Here is a 14,461-nt window from a genome sequence, read left to right as displayed (position 1 = left end):
AGAATGTTCCCAATGTTGGGGAAGTCCAGAACCAAGGGTCACAGTCTAAGGATAAGGGGTAAGCCATTTAGGACCGAGATGAGGAGAAATTTCTTCACCCAGAGAGTGGTGAACCTGTGGAATTCTCTAAGACAGAAAGTTGTTGAGGCCAATTCACTAAATATATTCAAAAAGGAGTTAGATGTAGTCCTTACTACTCGGGGGATCAAGGGAAATGGCGAGAAAGCAGGAATGGGGTGCTGAAGTTGAATGTTCAGCCATGAACTCATTGAATGGCGGTGCAGGCTCGAAGGGCCGAATGGCCTACTCCTGCACCTATTTCCTGTGTTTCTATGTTCTATTAATCTCCCAATCACTGTTCAGTGCACTAATCTCCCAATCAATGTCAGTGCATTAATCTCCCAATCAATGTCAGCGCATTAATCTCCCAATCAATGTCAGTGCACTAATCTCCCAATCAATGTCAGTGCATTAATCCCCCAATCAATGTCATCGCATTAATCACCCAATCAATGTCAGCGCATTAATACCCAATCAATGTCAGCGCATTAATCTCCCAATCAATGTCAGTGCATTAATCTCCCAATCAATGTCAGTGCATTAGTCTCCCAATCAATGTCATCGCATTAATCTCTCAATGAACGTCAGTGCATTATATCCCAATCAATGTCAGTGCATTAATCTCCCAATCATTGTCAGCGCATTAATCTCCCAATCAATGTCAGTGCATTAATACCCAATCAATGTCAGCGCATTAATCTCCCAATCAACATCAGTGCATTAATCTCCCAATCGATGTCAGTGCGAACTCGGGGATTGGGAGCAATTTAGAAATCAGCAGAGGATGACAAAGGTTTTGATTTGGGCAGGGAAAATGGAGTTCGAGAAGAAGCTTGCAGGGAACATTAAGACGGATTGCAAAGGTTTCTATAGATATGTAAAGAGAAAAAGGTTAGTAAAGACAAATGTAGGTCCCCTGCAGTCAGAATCAGGGGAAGTCATAACGGGGAACAAAGAAATGGCAGACCAATTGAACAAGTACTTTGGTTCAGTATTCACTAAGGAGGACACAAACAACCTTCCGGATATAAAAGGGGTCAGAGGGTCTAGTAAGGAGGAGGAACTGAGGGAAATCCTTATTAGTTGGGAAATTGTGTTGGGGAAATTGATGGGATTGAAGGCCGATAAATCCCCAGAGCCTGGTGGACTGCATCCCACAGTACTTAAGGAGGTGGCCTTGGAAATAGTGGATGCATTGATAGTCATTTTCCAACATTCCATTGACTCTGGATCAGTTCCTATCGAGTGGAGTGTAGCCAATGTAACCCCACTTTTTAAAAAAGGACGGAGAGAGAAAACAGGGAATTATAGACCGGTCAGCCTGACTTCCGTAGTGGGTAAAATGATGGAATCAATTATTAAGGATGTCAAAGCAGCGCATTTGGAAAGAGGTGACATGATAGGTCCAAGTCAGCATGGATTTGTGAAAGGGAAATCATGCTTGACAAATCTTCTGGAACTTTTTGAGGATGTTTCCAGTTGAGTGGACAAGGGAGAACCAGTTGATGTGGTATATTTGGACTTTCAGAAGGCTTTCGACAAGGTCCCACACAAGAGATTAATGTGCAAAGTTAAAGCACATGGGATTGGGGGTAGTGTGCTGACATGGATTGAGAACTGGTTGTCAGACAGGAAGCAAAGAGTAGGAGTAAATGGGGACTTTTCAGAATGGCAGGCAGTGACTAGTGGGGTACCGCAAGGTTCTGTGCTGGGGCCCCAGCTGTTTACACTGTACATTAATGATTTAGACGAGGGGATTAAATGTAGTATCTCCAAATTTGCGGATGACACTAAGTTAGGTGGCAGTGTGAGCTGCGAGGAGGATGCTATGAGGCTGCAGAGTGACTTGGATAGGTTTGGTGAGTGGGCAAATGCATGGCAGATGAAGTATAATGTGGATAAATGTGAGGTTATCCACTTCGGTGGTTAAAAACAGAGAGACAGAGTATTATCTGAATGGTGACAGATTAGGAAAAGGGGAGGTGCAACGAGACCTGGGTGTCATGGTACATCAGTCATTGAAGGTTGGTATGCAGGTACAGCAGGCGGTTAAGAAAGCAAATAGCATGTTGGCCTTCATAGCGAGGGGATTTGAGTACAGGGGCAGGGAGGTGTTGCTACAGTTGTACAGGGCCTTGGTGAGGCCACACCTGGAGTATTGTGTACAGTTTTGGTCTCCTAACTTGAGGAAGGACATTCTTGCTATCGAGGGAGTGCAGCGAAGGTTCACCAGACTGATTCCCGGGATGGCGGGACTGACCTATCAAGAAAGACTGGATCAACTGGGCTTGTATTCACTGGAGTCCAGAAGAATGAGAGGGGACCTCATAGAAACGTTTAAAATTCTGATGGGTTCAGACAGGTTAGATGCAGGAAGAATGTTCCCAATGTTGGGGAAGTCCAGAACCAGGGGTCACAGTCTAAGGATAAGGGGTAAGCCATTTAGGACCGAGATGAGGAGAAACTTCTTCACCCAGAGAGTGGTGAACCTGTGGAATTCTCTAACACAGAAAGTTGTTGAGGCCAATTCACTAAATATATTCAAAAAGGAGTTAGATGTAGTCCTTACTACTCGGGGGATCAAGGGTTATGGCGAGAAAGCAGGAATGTTGTACTGAAGTTGCATGTTCAGCCATGAACTCATTGAATGGCGGTGCAGGCTAGAAGGGCTGAATGGCCTACTCCTGCACCTATTTTCTATGTTTCTATGTTTCCATTAATCTCCCAATCACTGTCACTGCATTAATCTCCCAATCAATGTCAGTGCATTAATCTCCCAATCAATGTCAGTGCATTAATCTCCCAATCAATGTCAGTGCATTAATCTCCCAATCAATATCAGTGCACTAATCTCCCAATCAGTGTCACCGCATTAATCGCCCAATCAATGTCAGTGCATTAATCTCCCAATCAATATCAGTGCACTAATCTCCCAATCAGTGTCACCGCATTAATCTCCCAATCAATGTCAGTGCATTAATCTCCCAATCAATATCAGTGCACTAATCTCCCAATCAGTGTCACCGCATTAATCGCCCAATCAATGTCAGTGCATTAATCTCCCAATCAATATCAGTGCACTAATCTCCCAATCAGTGTCACCGCATTAATCTCCCAATCAATGTCAGCGCATTAATCTCCCAATCAATATCAGTGCACTAATCTCCCAATCAGTGTCACCGCATTAATCGCCCAATCAATGTCAGTGCATTAATCTCCCAATCAATATCAGTGCACTAATCTCCCAATCAGTGTCACCGCATTAATCTCCCAATCAATGTCAGCGCATTAATCTCCCAATCAATGTCAGTGCATTAATCTCCCAATCATAAGAACATAAGAATTAGGAACAGGAGTAGGCCATCTAGCCCCTCGAGCCTGCTCCACCATTCAACAAGATCATGGCTGATCTGGCCGTGGACTCAGTTCCACTTACCCGCCCGCTCCCCGTAACCCTTAATTCCCTTATTGGTTAAAAATCTATCTATCTGTGATTTGAATACATTCAATGAGCTAGCCTCAACTGCTTCCTTGTGCAGAGAATTCCACAGGTTCACAACCCTCTGGGAGAAGAAATTCCTTCTCAACTCAGTTTTAAATTGGCTCCCCTGTATTTTGAGGCTGTGCCCCCTAGTTCTAGTCTCCCCGACCAGTGGAAACAACCTCTCTGCCTCTTATCTTGTCTATCCCTTTCATTTTTTTAAATGTTTCTATAAGATCACCCCTCATCCTTCTGAACTCCAACGATTAAAGACCCAGTCTACTCAATCTATCATCATAAGGTAACCCCCTCATCTCCGGAATCAGCCGAGTGAATCGTCTCTGTACCCCCTCCAAAGCTAGTATATCCTTCCTTAAGTAAGGTGACCAAAACTGCACGCAGTACTCCAGGTGCGGCCTCACCAATACCCTGTACAGTTGCAGCAGGACCTCCCTGCTTTTGTACTCCATCCCTCTCGCAATGAAGGCCAACATTCCATTCGCCTTCCTGATTACCTGCTGCACCTGCAAACTAACTTTTTGGGATTCATGCACAAGGACCCCCAGGTCCCTCTGCACCGCAGTATGTTGCAATTTCTCCCCATTCAAATAATATTCCCTTTTAATGTTTTGTTTTCCAAGGTGGATGACCTCACATTTTACGACATTGTATTCCATCTGGCAAACATTAGCCCATTCGCTTAACCTATCTCAATCTCTTTGCAGCCTCTGTGTCCTCTACACAACCCGCTTTCCCACTAATCTTTGTGTCATCTGCAAATTTTGTTGCGCTACACTCTGTCCCCTCTTCCAGGTCATCTATGTATATTGTAAACAGTTGTGGTCCCAGCACCGATCCCTGTGGCACACCACTAACCACCAATTTCCAACCTGAAAAGGACCCATTTATCCTGACTCTCTGCTTTCTGTTAGCCAGCCAATTCTCGATCCATGCTAATATATTTCCTCTGACTCCGCGTACCTTTATCTTCTGCAGTAACCTTTTGTGTGGCACCTTATCGAATGCCTTTTGGAAATCTAAATACACCACATCCATCGGTACACCTCTATCCACCATGCTCGTTATATCCTCAAAGAAGTAAATTAGTTAAACATGATTTCCCCTTCATGAATCCATGTTGCGTCTGCTTGATTGCACTATTCCTATCTAGATGTCCTGCTATTTCTTCCTTAATGATGGTTTCAAGCATTTTCCTCACTACAGATGTTAAATTAACTGGCCTATAGTTACCTGCCTTTTGTCTGCCCCCTTTTTTAAACAGAGGCGTTACATTAGCTGCTTTCCAATCCGCTGGTACCTCCCCAGAGTCCAGAGAATTTTGGTCGATTATAACGAATGCATCTGCTATAATTGTCAGTGCGTTAATCTCCCAATCAATGTCACTGCGTTAATCCCCCAATCAATGTCACTGCATTAATCTCCCAATCAATGTCACTGCATTAATCCCCCAATCAATGTCAGTGCGTTAATCTCCCAATCAATGTCACTGCGTTAATCTCCCAATCAATGTCACAGCGTTAATCTCCCAATCAATGTCACTGCGTTAATCTCCCAATCAATGTCACTGCGTTAATCTCCCAATCAATGTCACTGCGTTAATCTCCAAATCAATGTCACTGCATTAATCACTCCCTCAGCACTGCACTGGAGTATCAGCCTGGATGATGGGCTCAAGGATCTGGAGCGGGCTTGAACCCACTACCTTCTGACACTGAGCTGAGAATGATACCATGATTCCCAACTGAGCCATACGAGGAGAGACTGGATCAACTGGGCTTGTATCCACTGGAGTTTAGAAGAATGAGAGGGGATCTCATAGAAACATATAAATTTCTGACGGGATTAGACAGGTTCGAGGCAGGAAGAATGTTCCCATTGCTGGGTAGTTCCAGAACCAGGGGTCACTCTCTAAGAATAAGGGGAAACCATTTAGGACCGAGATGAGGAGAAACAGCTTCACTCAGAGTGGTTAACCTGTGGAATTCGCAACCGTAGAAAGTTGTTGATGCCAGTTCGTTAGATATGGCCCTTACGGCTCAAGGGATCAAGGGGTATGGAGAGAAAGCAGGAAAGAGGTACTGAGGTTGCATGATCAGTCATGATCTTATTGAAGGCGGTGCAGGCTCGAAGGGCCGAATGACCTGCTCCTGCACCTAATTTCTATGTTTCTATGTTTCTATGAGCCACAATACAACTGTAAGCTGGTTGTGTCGCAGTGTAACTGTTTGGGGAAATGGCTGGTGTTATACACAACACAATCTCTCCTGCTGTGTGTGCCTGTCATGCACTTTGTTTACTGGACTTATCTGTGTGCACCTATTTACCTTCCAGTTGTTCAGTCCAAACCATCTGTCTACATCGCCAACCCTTCCTGTGGCAGCAACTCCAACCAAGATGGGATCACCTTCCTGTGCCTGGTCAAAGACTTTCAGCCCAAGAGCATCATTCAGACATGGTCCACTAATGGTGCGGACATCACGACTGGAGTGAAGAAGTATCCGGCTGTCTTGGGGCAAAATATGGCGTACACGATGAGCAGTGTGCTCAAAGTCTCTGCAGCAGATTGGGAAACTAATCGGGTCTACTACTGCAAGGCGGGGTACAAGGACAGTGAAATGGTGGTGGCTCAGACCCCAGAACCTGGACCTAAAAGTGAGTACAGACATGATTGGCTATTTAAAACTGCACTGGTGTCGGGGGTGAAACTGGACGAGGAAATGTCACCAGCAATGTGGGAGGCTGTTGGGCAATAGAAGCGATACGGAGCCCTGTGCCCCACACTCTATCCCCGGGACACCAGCGGTGCTGATGGTGGCACAATACAGGGCAATGAGAAATCACCTGAAATTGGACAATGGGCGGAGACGTAATGTCATCGGAATCGCCTCTACCGCCCGTGATATGACACGCCCGATATTCGGGTCTAAAGTCAATGAAAGTGTGTAACGGGTGACTGATGTCATACCGCCCATTGGGTCCTCGCTCGTGTCCCCTCCCCCTCCCCACGCACTCCCCCCTCCCCACACACTCCCCCCTCTCCCCACACACTCCCCGCTCTCCCCACACACTCCCCCCTCTCCCCCCCATCCCCACACACACTCCCCCCCCCTCCCCACACACTCCCACCCCCTCCCCACACACTCCCCACCCCTCCCCACACACTCCCCCCCCTCCCCACACACTCCCCCCCTCCCCACACACTCCCCCCCTCCCCATACACTGCCCCCCCCTCCCCACACACTCCCCCCACCTCCCCACACACTCCCCCCTTCCTCCCCACACACTCTACCCCCCCTCCCCACACACTCTACCCCCCCTCCCCACACACTCCCCCCCCTCCCCACACACTCCCCCCCCCTCCCCACACACTCTACCCCCCCTCCCCACACACTCCCCCCTCTCCCCACACACTCACCCCTCTCCCCCCATCCCCACACACTCCCCCTCTCCCCACACACTCCCCCCTCTCCCCCCATCCCCACACACTCCCCTCCCCCTCCCCACGCACTCCCCCCCCTCCCCACACACTCCCCCCTCTCCCCACACACTCCCCCCTTCCCACACACTCCCCCCCTTCCCACACACTACCCCCCTCCCCACATACTCCCCCCCCTCCCCACACACTCCCCCCTCTCCCCCCCATCCCCACACACTCCCACCCCCTCCCCACACACTCCCCCCCCCTCCCCACACATTCCCCCCCTCCCCACACATTCCCCTCCCCTCCCCACGCACTCCCCCCCCTCCCCACACATTCCCCCCACCCCACACACTCCCCCTCTCCCCCCCATCCCCCCCCCTCCCCACACACTCCCCCCCTCCCCTCCCCACACACTAACCCCCTCACCACACATTCCCCGTCCCCTCCCCCCATCCACACACACTCCCAACACCCCTCCCCCATCCCCACACACTCCCCCCTCCCCCACCCGGCACACACACTCCCCCCCCCCACACACACACCCCACACACGTCCCCCCCTCCCCACACACTCCCCCCCCTCTCCCCTCCCATCCCCACACACTCCCCCCCCTCCCCACACACTAGCCCCCTCACCACACACTCCCCGTCCCCTCCCCCCATCCACACACACTCCCAACACCCCTCCCCCCATCCCCACACACTCCCCCTCCCCCCCGGCACACACACTCCCCCCCCCCCCACCCACACACTTCCCCCCCTTCCCACACACTCCCCTCCCCCCCCACACACACACACACTCCCAACACCCCTCCCCCCCATCCCCACACACTCCCCCACCCCACACACTCCCCCTCCCCCCCCCCACACACACACTCCCCTTCCTCTCCCCTTCCCCCCCACCCTCTCGCGCCTGTACCAGCAATATCCGAGGTATCACATTATTCCCACTCCCCCCCCGCTCTTTCCCCAAAGCCCTGCAGATTTTCCCGATTCAAGTATTTATCCAATTCCCTTTGGAAAAACATGATTAAGTCTGCTCCCACCCCCTCTCCCAGACACTGCATTCCAGATCTTAGCTTGCCGCTGAGGGTATAACAACATTTTTTTTGCTAAATTCCTCATCTTCCCCCTGGATTTTTTGCCAATTGAATTCTATCTGTGACCTCTGGCCACCCACCCTCCCGGCAGTGGCAACAGTTTCCCCCATCCACTGAAACCCTCACAATCTGGCACACATCCATTACATTCCCCCACGGTGTGTGTGGGGATAGAGTGTACACAGAGGGAGGGTACAGCCCACGGTGTGTGTGGGGATAGAGTGTACACAGAGGGAGGGGGTACAGTGCACGGTGTATATGGGGATAGAGTGCATGCAGAGGGAGGGTACAGCCCACGGTGTTTGTGGGGATAAAGTGTACACAGAGGGAGGGTACAGCCCACGGTGTGTGGGGATAGAGTGTACACAGAGGGAGGGGGTACAGCGCACGGTGTATATGGGGATAGAGTGTACACAGAGGGAGGGGGTACAGCCACAGTGTGTGTGGGGATAGAGTGTACACAGAGGGAGGGTACAGCCCACGGTGTGTGGGGATAGAGTGTACACAGAGGGAGGGGGTACAGCGCACGGTGTATATGGGGATAGAGTGTACACAGAGGGAGGGGGTACAGCCACAGTGTGTGTGGGGATAGAGTGTACACAGAGGGAGGGTACAGCCCACGGTGTGTGGGGATAGAGTGTACACAGAGGGAGGGTACAGCTCACGGTGTGTGGGACACATCCATTACATTCCCCCCTGAACCTTCTCTGCTGTACAGAAGGAGAACAATCCCAGCTTCTGTGGTCGCCCCATGTCACTGAAGCCCCTCATCCATTTCAGTAACTCTCCCCTGCGGTCGCTCCGTGGCCTTGAATTCCTTGGTCCAGTGCGGCTCCGGCAATCCGCCACAATCCACCAGCTGGGGCATGGCCGGTGATTTACGGCGGTTGTGGGGAATAATTCCATTGCCTTTGTGCTCTACGCCTCGGTTTATAAAGCCCAGGATCCCGAGTGCTTTTTACTGAAAAATCTCGGCCACTTGTCCTGCTGCCCTTCAAAGGTTTGTGTTCACAAACCCACCGGTCTCCTTGGTCCCTGCAACCCTGTAATAGTGCACCATTCACCCCCTGTAATAGGGCACATTCACCCCCTGTAATAGGGCACATTCACCCCCTGTAATAGGGCACCATTCACCCCCTGTAATAGGGCACCATTCACCTCCTGTAATAGGGCTCCATTCACCCCCTGTAATAGGGCTCCATTCACCCCCTGTAATAGGGCTCCATTCACCCCCTGTAATAGGGCACCATTCACACCCTGTAATAGGGCACCATTCACATCCTGTAATAGGGCACCATTCACCCCCTGTAATAGGGCACCATTCACCCCCTGTAATAGGGCACCATTCACCCCCTGTAATAGGGCACCATTCACCCCCTGTAATAGGGCACCATTCACCCCCTGTAATAGGGCACCATTCACCCCCTGTAATAGGGCACATTCATCCCCTGTAATAGGGCACATTCATCCCCTGTAATAGGGCACCATTCACCCCCTGTAATAGGGCACCATTCCCTCCCTGTAATAGGGCACTATTCCCCCCCTGTAATAGGGCACATTCATCCCCTGTAATAGGGCACCATTCACCCCCTGTAATAGGGCACCATTCCCCCCCTGTAATAGGGCACTATTCCCCCCCTGTAATAGGGCACATTCACCCTCTGTAATAGGGCTTCATTCTCCCCCTGTAATAGGGCGCCATTCACCGCCTGTAATAGGGCTCCATTCCCCCCCTGTAATAGGGCACCATTCCCCCTGTAATAGGGCACATTCACCCCCTGTAATAGGGCACCATTCACCCCCTGTAATAGGGCACCATTCCCCCCCTGTAATAGGGCACCATTCCCCCTGTAATAGGGCACCATTCACCTCCTGTAATAGGGCACCATTCACCCCCTGTAATAGTGCACCATTCACCCCCTGTAATAGTGCACCATTCACCTCCTGTAATATGGCACCATTCACCTCCTGTAATGGAGCACCATTCACCCCCTGTAATAGGGCTCCATTCACCCCCTGTAATAGGGCTCCATTCACCCCCTGTAATAGGGCACCATTCACTCCCTGTAATAGGGCTCCATTCACCCCCTGTAATAGGGCTCCATTCACCCCCTGTAATAGGGCACCATTCACTCCCTGTAATAGGGCACCATTCACCCCGTGTAATAGGGCTCCATTCACCCCCTGTAATAGGGCACCATTCACCCCCTGTAATAGGGCACCATTCACCCCCTGTAATAGGGCACCATTCACCCCCTGTAATAGGGCACCATTCACCCCCTGTAATAGGGCACCATTCACCCCCTGTAATAGGGCACCATTCACCTCCTGTAATAGGGCACCATTCACCTCCTGTAATAGGGCACCATTCACCCCCTGTAATAGGGCACCATTCACCCCCTGTAATAGGGCACCATTCACCCCCTGTAATAGGGCACCATTCACCCCCTGTAATAGGGCACTATTCACCCCCTGTAATAGGGCACATTCACCCCCTGTAATAGGGCACCATTCCCCCCCTGTAATAGGGCACCATTCACCGCCTGTAATAGGGCTCCATTCCCCCCCTGTAATAGGGCACCATTCCCCCTCTGTAATAGGGCACTATTCCCCCCCTGTAATAGGGCACATTCACCATCTGTAATAGGGCTCCATTTCCCCCCTGTAATAGGGCGCCATTCACCGCCTGTAATAGGGCACCATTCACCCCTGTAATAGGGCACCATTCACCCCCTGTAATAGGGCACCATTCACCTCCTGTAATACGGCACCATTCACCCCCTGTAATAGGGCTCCATTCACCCCCTGTAATAGGGCTCCATTCACCCCCTGTAATAGGGCACACTTCACCCCCTGTAATAGGGCACCATTCACCCCCTGTAATAGGGCTCTGTTCACCCCCTGTAATAGGGCACTGTTCACCCCCTGTAATACGGCACCATTCACCCCCTGTAATAGGGCACCATTCAACCCCTGTAATAGGGCTCCATTCACCCCCTGTAATATGGCTCCATTCACCCCCTGTAATAGGGCTCCATTCACCCCCTGTAATAGGGCTCCATTCATCCCCTGTAATAGGGCACATTCACCCCCTGTAATAGGGCACCATTCACCCCCTGTAATAGGGCACCATTCACCCCCTGTAATAGGGCACCATTCACCCCCTGTAATAGGGCACCATTCATCCCCTATAAAGGGCACCATTCACCTCCTGTAATAGGGCACCATTCACCCCCTGTAATAGGGCACCATTCACCCCCTGTAATAGGGCACCATTCACCCCCTGTAATAGGGCACCATTCACCCCCTGTAATAGGGCACCATTCACCCCCTGTAATAGGGCACCATTCACCCCCTGTAATAGGGCACCATTCACCCCATGTAATAGGGCACCATTCACCCCCTGTAATAGGGCACCATTCACCCCCTGTAATAGGGCACCATTCACCTCCTGTAATAGGGCACCATTCACCCCCTGTAATAGGGCTCCATTCACCCCCTGTAATAGGGCTCCATTCACCCCCTGTTATCGGGCTCCATTCACCCTTGTAATAGGGCTCCGTTCACCCCCTGTAATAGGGCACCATTCACCCCCTGTAATAGGGCACCATTCACCCCCTGTAATAGGGCTCCATTCACCCCCTGTAATAGGGCACCATTCACCCCCTGTAATAGGGCACCATTCACCCCCTGTAATAGGGCACCATTCACCCCCTGTAATCGGGCACCATTCACCCCCTGTAATAGGGCACCATTCACCCCCTGTAATAGGGCACCATTCACCCCCTATAATAAGGCATCATTCCCCCCCTGTAATAGGGCTCCATTCACCCCCTGTAATAGGGCACCATTCACCCCCTGTAATAGGGCACCATTTACCTCCTGTAATAGGGCACCATTCACCCACTGTAATAGGGCACCATTCACCCCCTGTAATAGGGCACCATTCACCCCCTGTAATAGGGCTCCATTCACCCCCTGTAATAGGGCTCCATTCACCCCCTGTAATAGGGCTCCATTCAGCCCCTGTATTAAGGCTCCATTCACCCCCTGTAATAGGGCACCATTCACTCCCTGTAATAGTGCGCCATTTAACTTGCGTTTTCTCTTTTGTCCATCCTTCCTACACCGAGGTCAATGGTGAGGACAATGGGGCGGAGCTACAAGTGGGCTGCCGATTGGCTGTCGGCGCCTCGAGTTCCCGCCCCACACCGATTGACACCATTTACTATTGCACCATGGAGGGGGAATGGTGTCGGTACGTCTCACACTGCCTGCACCATGGAGGGGGAATGGTGTCGGTACGTCTCACACTGCACCATGGAGGGGGAATGGTGTCGGTACGTCTCACACTGCACCATGGAGGGGGAATGGTGTCGGTACGTCTCACACTGCACCATGGAGGGGGAATGGTGTCGGTACGTCTCACACTGCCTGCACCATGGAGAGGGAATGGTGTCGGTACGTCTCACACTGCACCATGGAGGGGGAATGGTGTCGGTACGTCTCACACTGCACCATGGAGGGGGAATGGTGTCGGTACGTCTCACACTGCCTGCACCATGGAGGGGGAATGGTGTCGGTACGTCTCACACTGCACCATGGAGGGGGAATGGTGTCGGTACGTCTCACACTGCACCATGGAGAGGGAATGGTGTCGGTACGTCTCACACTGCACCATGGAGGGGGAATGGTGTCGGTACGTCTCACACTGCACCATGGAGGGGGAATGGTGTCGGTACGTCTCACACTGCACCATGGAGCGGGAATGGTGTCGGTACGTCTCACACTGCACCATGGAGGGGGAATGGTGTCAGTACGTCTCACACTGCCTGCACCATGGAGGGGGAATGGTGTCAGTACGTCTCACACTGCCTGCACCATGGAGGGGGAATGGTGTCGGTACGTCTCACACTGCACCGTGGAGGGGGAATGGTGAAGGTACGTCTCACACTGCACCATGGAGGGGGAATGGTGTCGGTACGTCTCACACTGCACCATGGAGGGGGAATGGTGTCGGTACGTCTCACACTGCACCATGGAGGGGGAATGGTGTCGGTACGTCTCACGCTGCACCATGGAGGGGGAATGGTGTCGGTACGTCTCACACTGCACCATGGAGGGGGAATGGTGAAGGTACGTCTCACACTGCCTGCACCATAGAGGGGGAATGGTGTCGGTACGTCTCACACTGCACCATGGAGGGGGAATGGTGTCGGTACGTCTCACACTGCACCATGGAGTGGGAATGGTGTCGGTACGTCTCACACTGCACCATGGAGGGGGAATGGTGTCGGTACGTCTCACACTGCACCATGGAGGGGGAATGGTGTCGGTACGTCTCACACTGCACCATGGAGGGGGAATGGTGTCGGTACGTCTCACACTGCACCATGGAGGGGGAATGGTGTCGGTACGTCTCACACTGCACCATGGAGGGGGAATGGTGTCGGTACGTCTCACACTGCACCATGGAGGGGGAATGGTGTCGGTACGTCTCACACTGCACCATGGAGGAGGAATGGTGTCGGTACGTCTCACACTGCACCATGGAGGGGGAATGGTGTCGGTACGTCTCACACTGCACCATGGAGGGGGAATGGTGTCGGTACGTCTCACACTGCACCATGGAGGGGGAATGGTGTCGGTACGTCTCACACTGCACCATGGAGAGGGAATGGTGTCGGTACGTCTCACACTGCACCATGGAGAGGGAATGGTGTCGGTACGTCTCACACTGCACCATGGAGGGGGAATGGTGTCGGTACGTCTCACACTGCACCGTGGAGGGGGAATGGTGTCGGTACGTCTCACACTGCACCATGGAGGGGGAATGGTGTCGGTACGTCTCACACTGCACCATGGAGGGGGAATGGTGTCGGTACGTCTCACACTGCCTGCACCATGGAGAGGGAATGGTGTCGGTACGTCTCACACTGCACCATGGAGAGGGAATGGTGTCGGTACGTCTCACACTGCACCATGGAGAGGGAATGGTGTCGGTACGTCTCACACTGCACCATGGAGGGGGAATGGTGTCGGTACGTCTCACACTGCCTGCACCATGGAGAGGGAATGGTGTCGGTACGTCTCACACTGCACCATGGAGGGGGAATGGTGTCGGTACGTCTCACACTGCACCATGGAGAGGGAATGGTGTCGGTACGTCTCACACTGCACCATGGAGGGGGAATGGTGTCGGTACGTCTCACACTGCACCATGGAGGGGGAATGGTGTCGGTACGGGCTCACACTGCACCATGGAGGGGGAATGGTGTCGGTACGTCTCACACTGCACCATGGAGGGGGAATGGTGACGGTACGTCTCACACTGCACCATGGAGAGGGAATGGTGTCGGTACGTCTCACACTGCACCAT

At 52.1% G+C, this 14,461-nt stretch overlaps 1 gene segment (V, D, J or C); it reads left to right on the top strand.

Moving 5' to 3' along the window:
* LOC139248760 (Ig heavy chain C region-like) overlaps positions 1-14,461 on the top strand; it is a 160,580-nt gene that overhangs the window by 122,904 nt on the left and 23,215 nt on the right. The window contains 1 exon segment of the C gene segment in view: positions 5,894-6,214. Within this exon segment, the coding sequence occupies positions 5,894-6,214 (321 nt within the window).

The sequence above is a fragment of the Pristiophorus japonicus genome, unplaced genomic scaffold (genome assembly GCF_044704955.1).
Source record: "Pristiophorus japonicus isolate sPriJap1 unplaced genomic scaffold, sPriJap1.hap1 HAP1_SCAFFOLD_292, whole genome shotgun sequence".
Lineage (NCBI taxonomy): Eukaryota > Metazoa > Chordata > Chondrichthyes > Pristiophoridae > Pristiophorus > Pristiophorus japonicus.
This window is presented reverse-complemented; position numbering and strand designations above follow the sequence as displayed.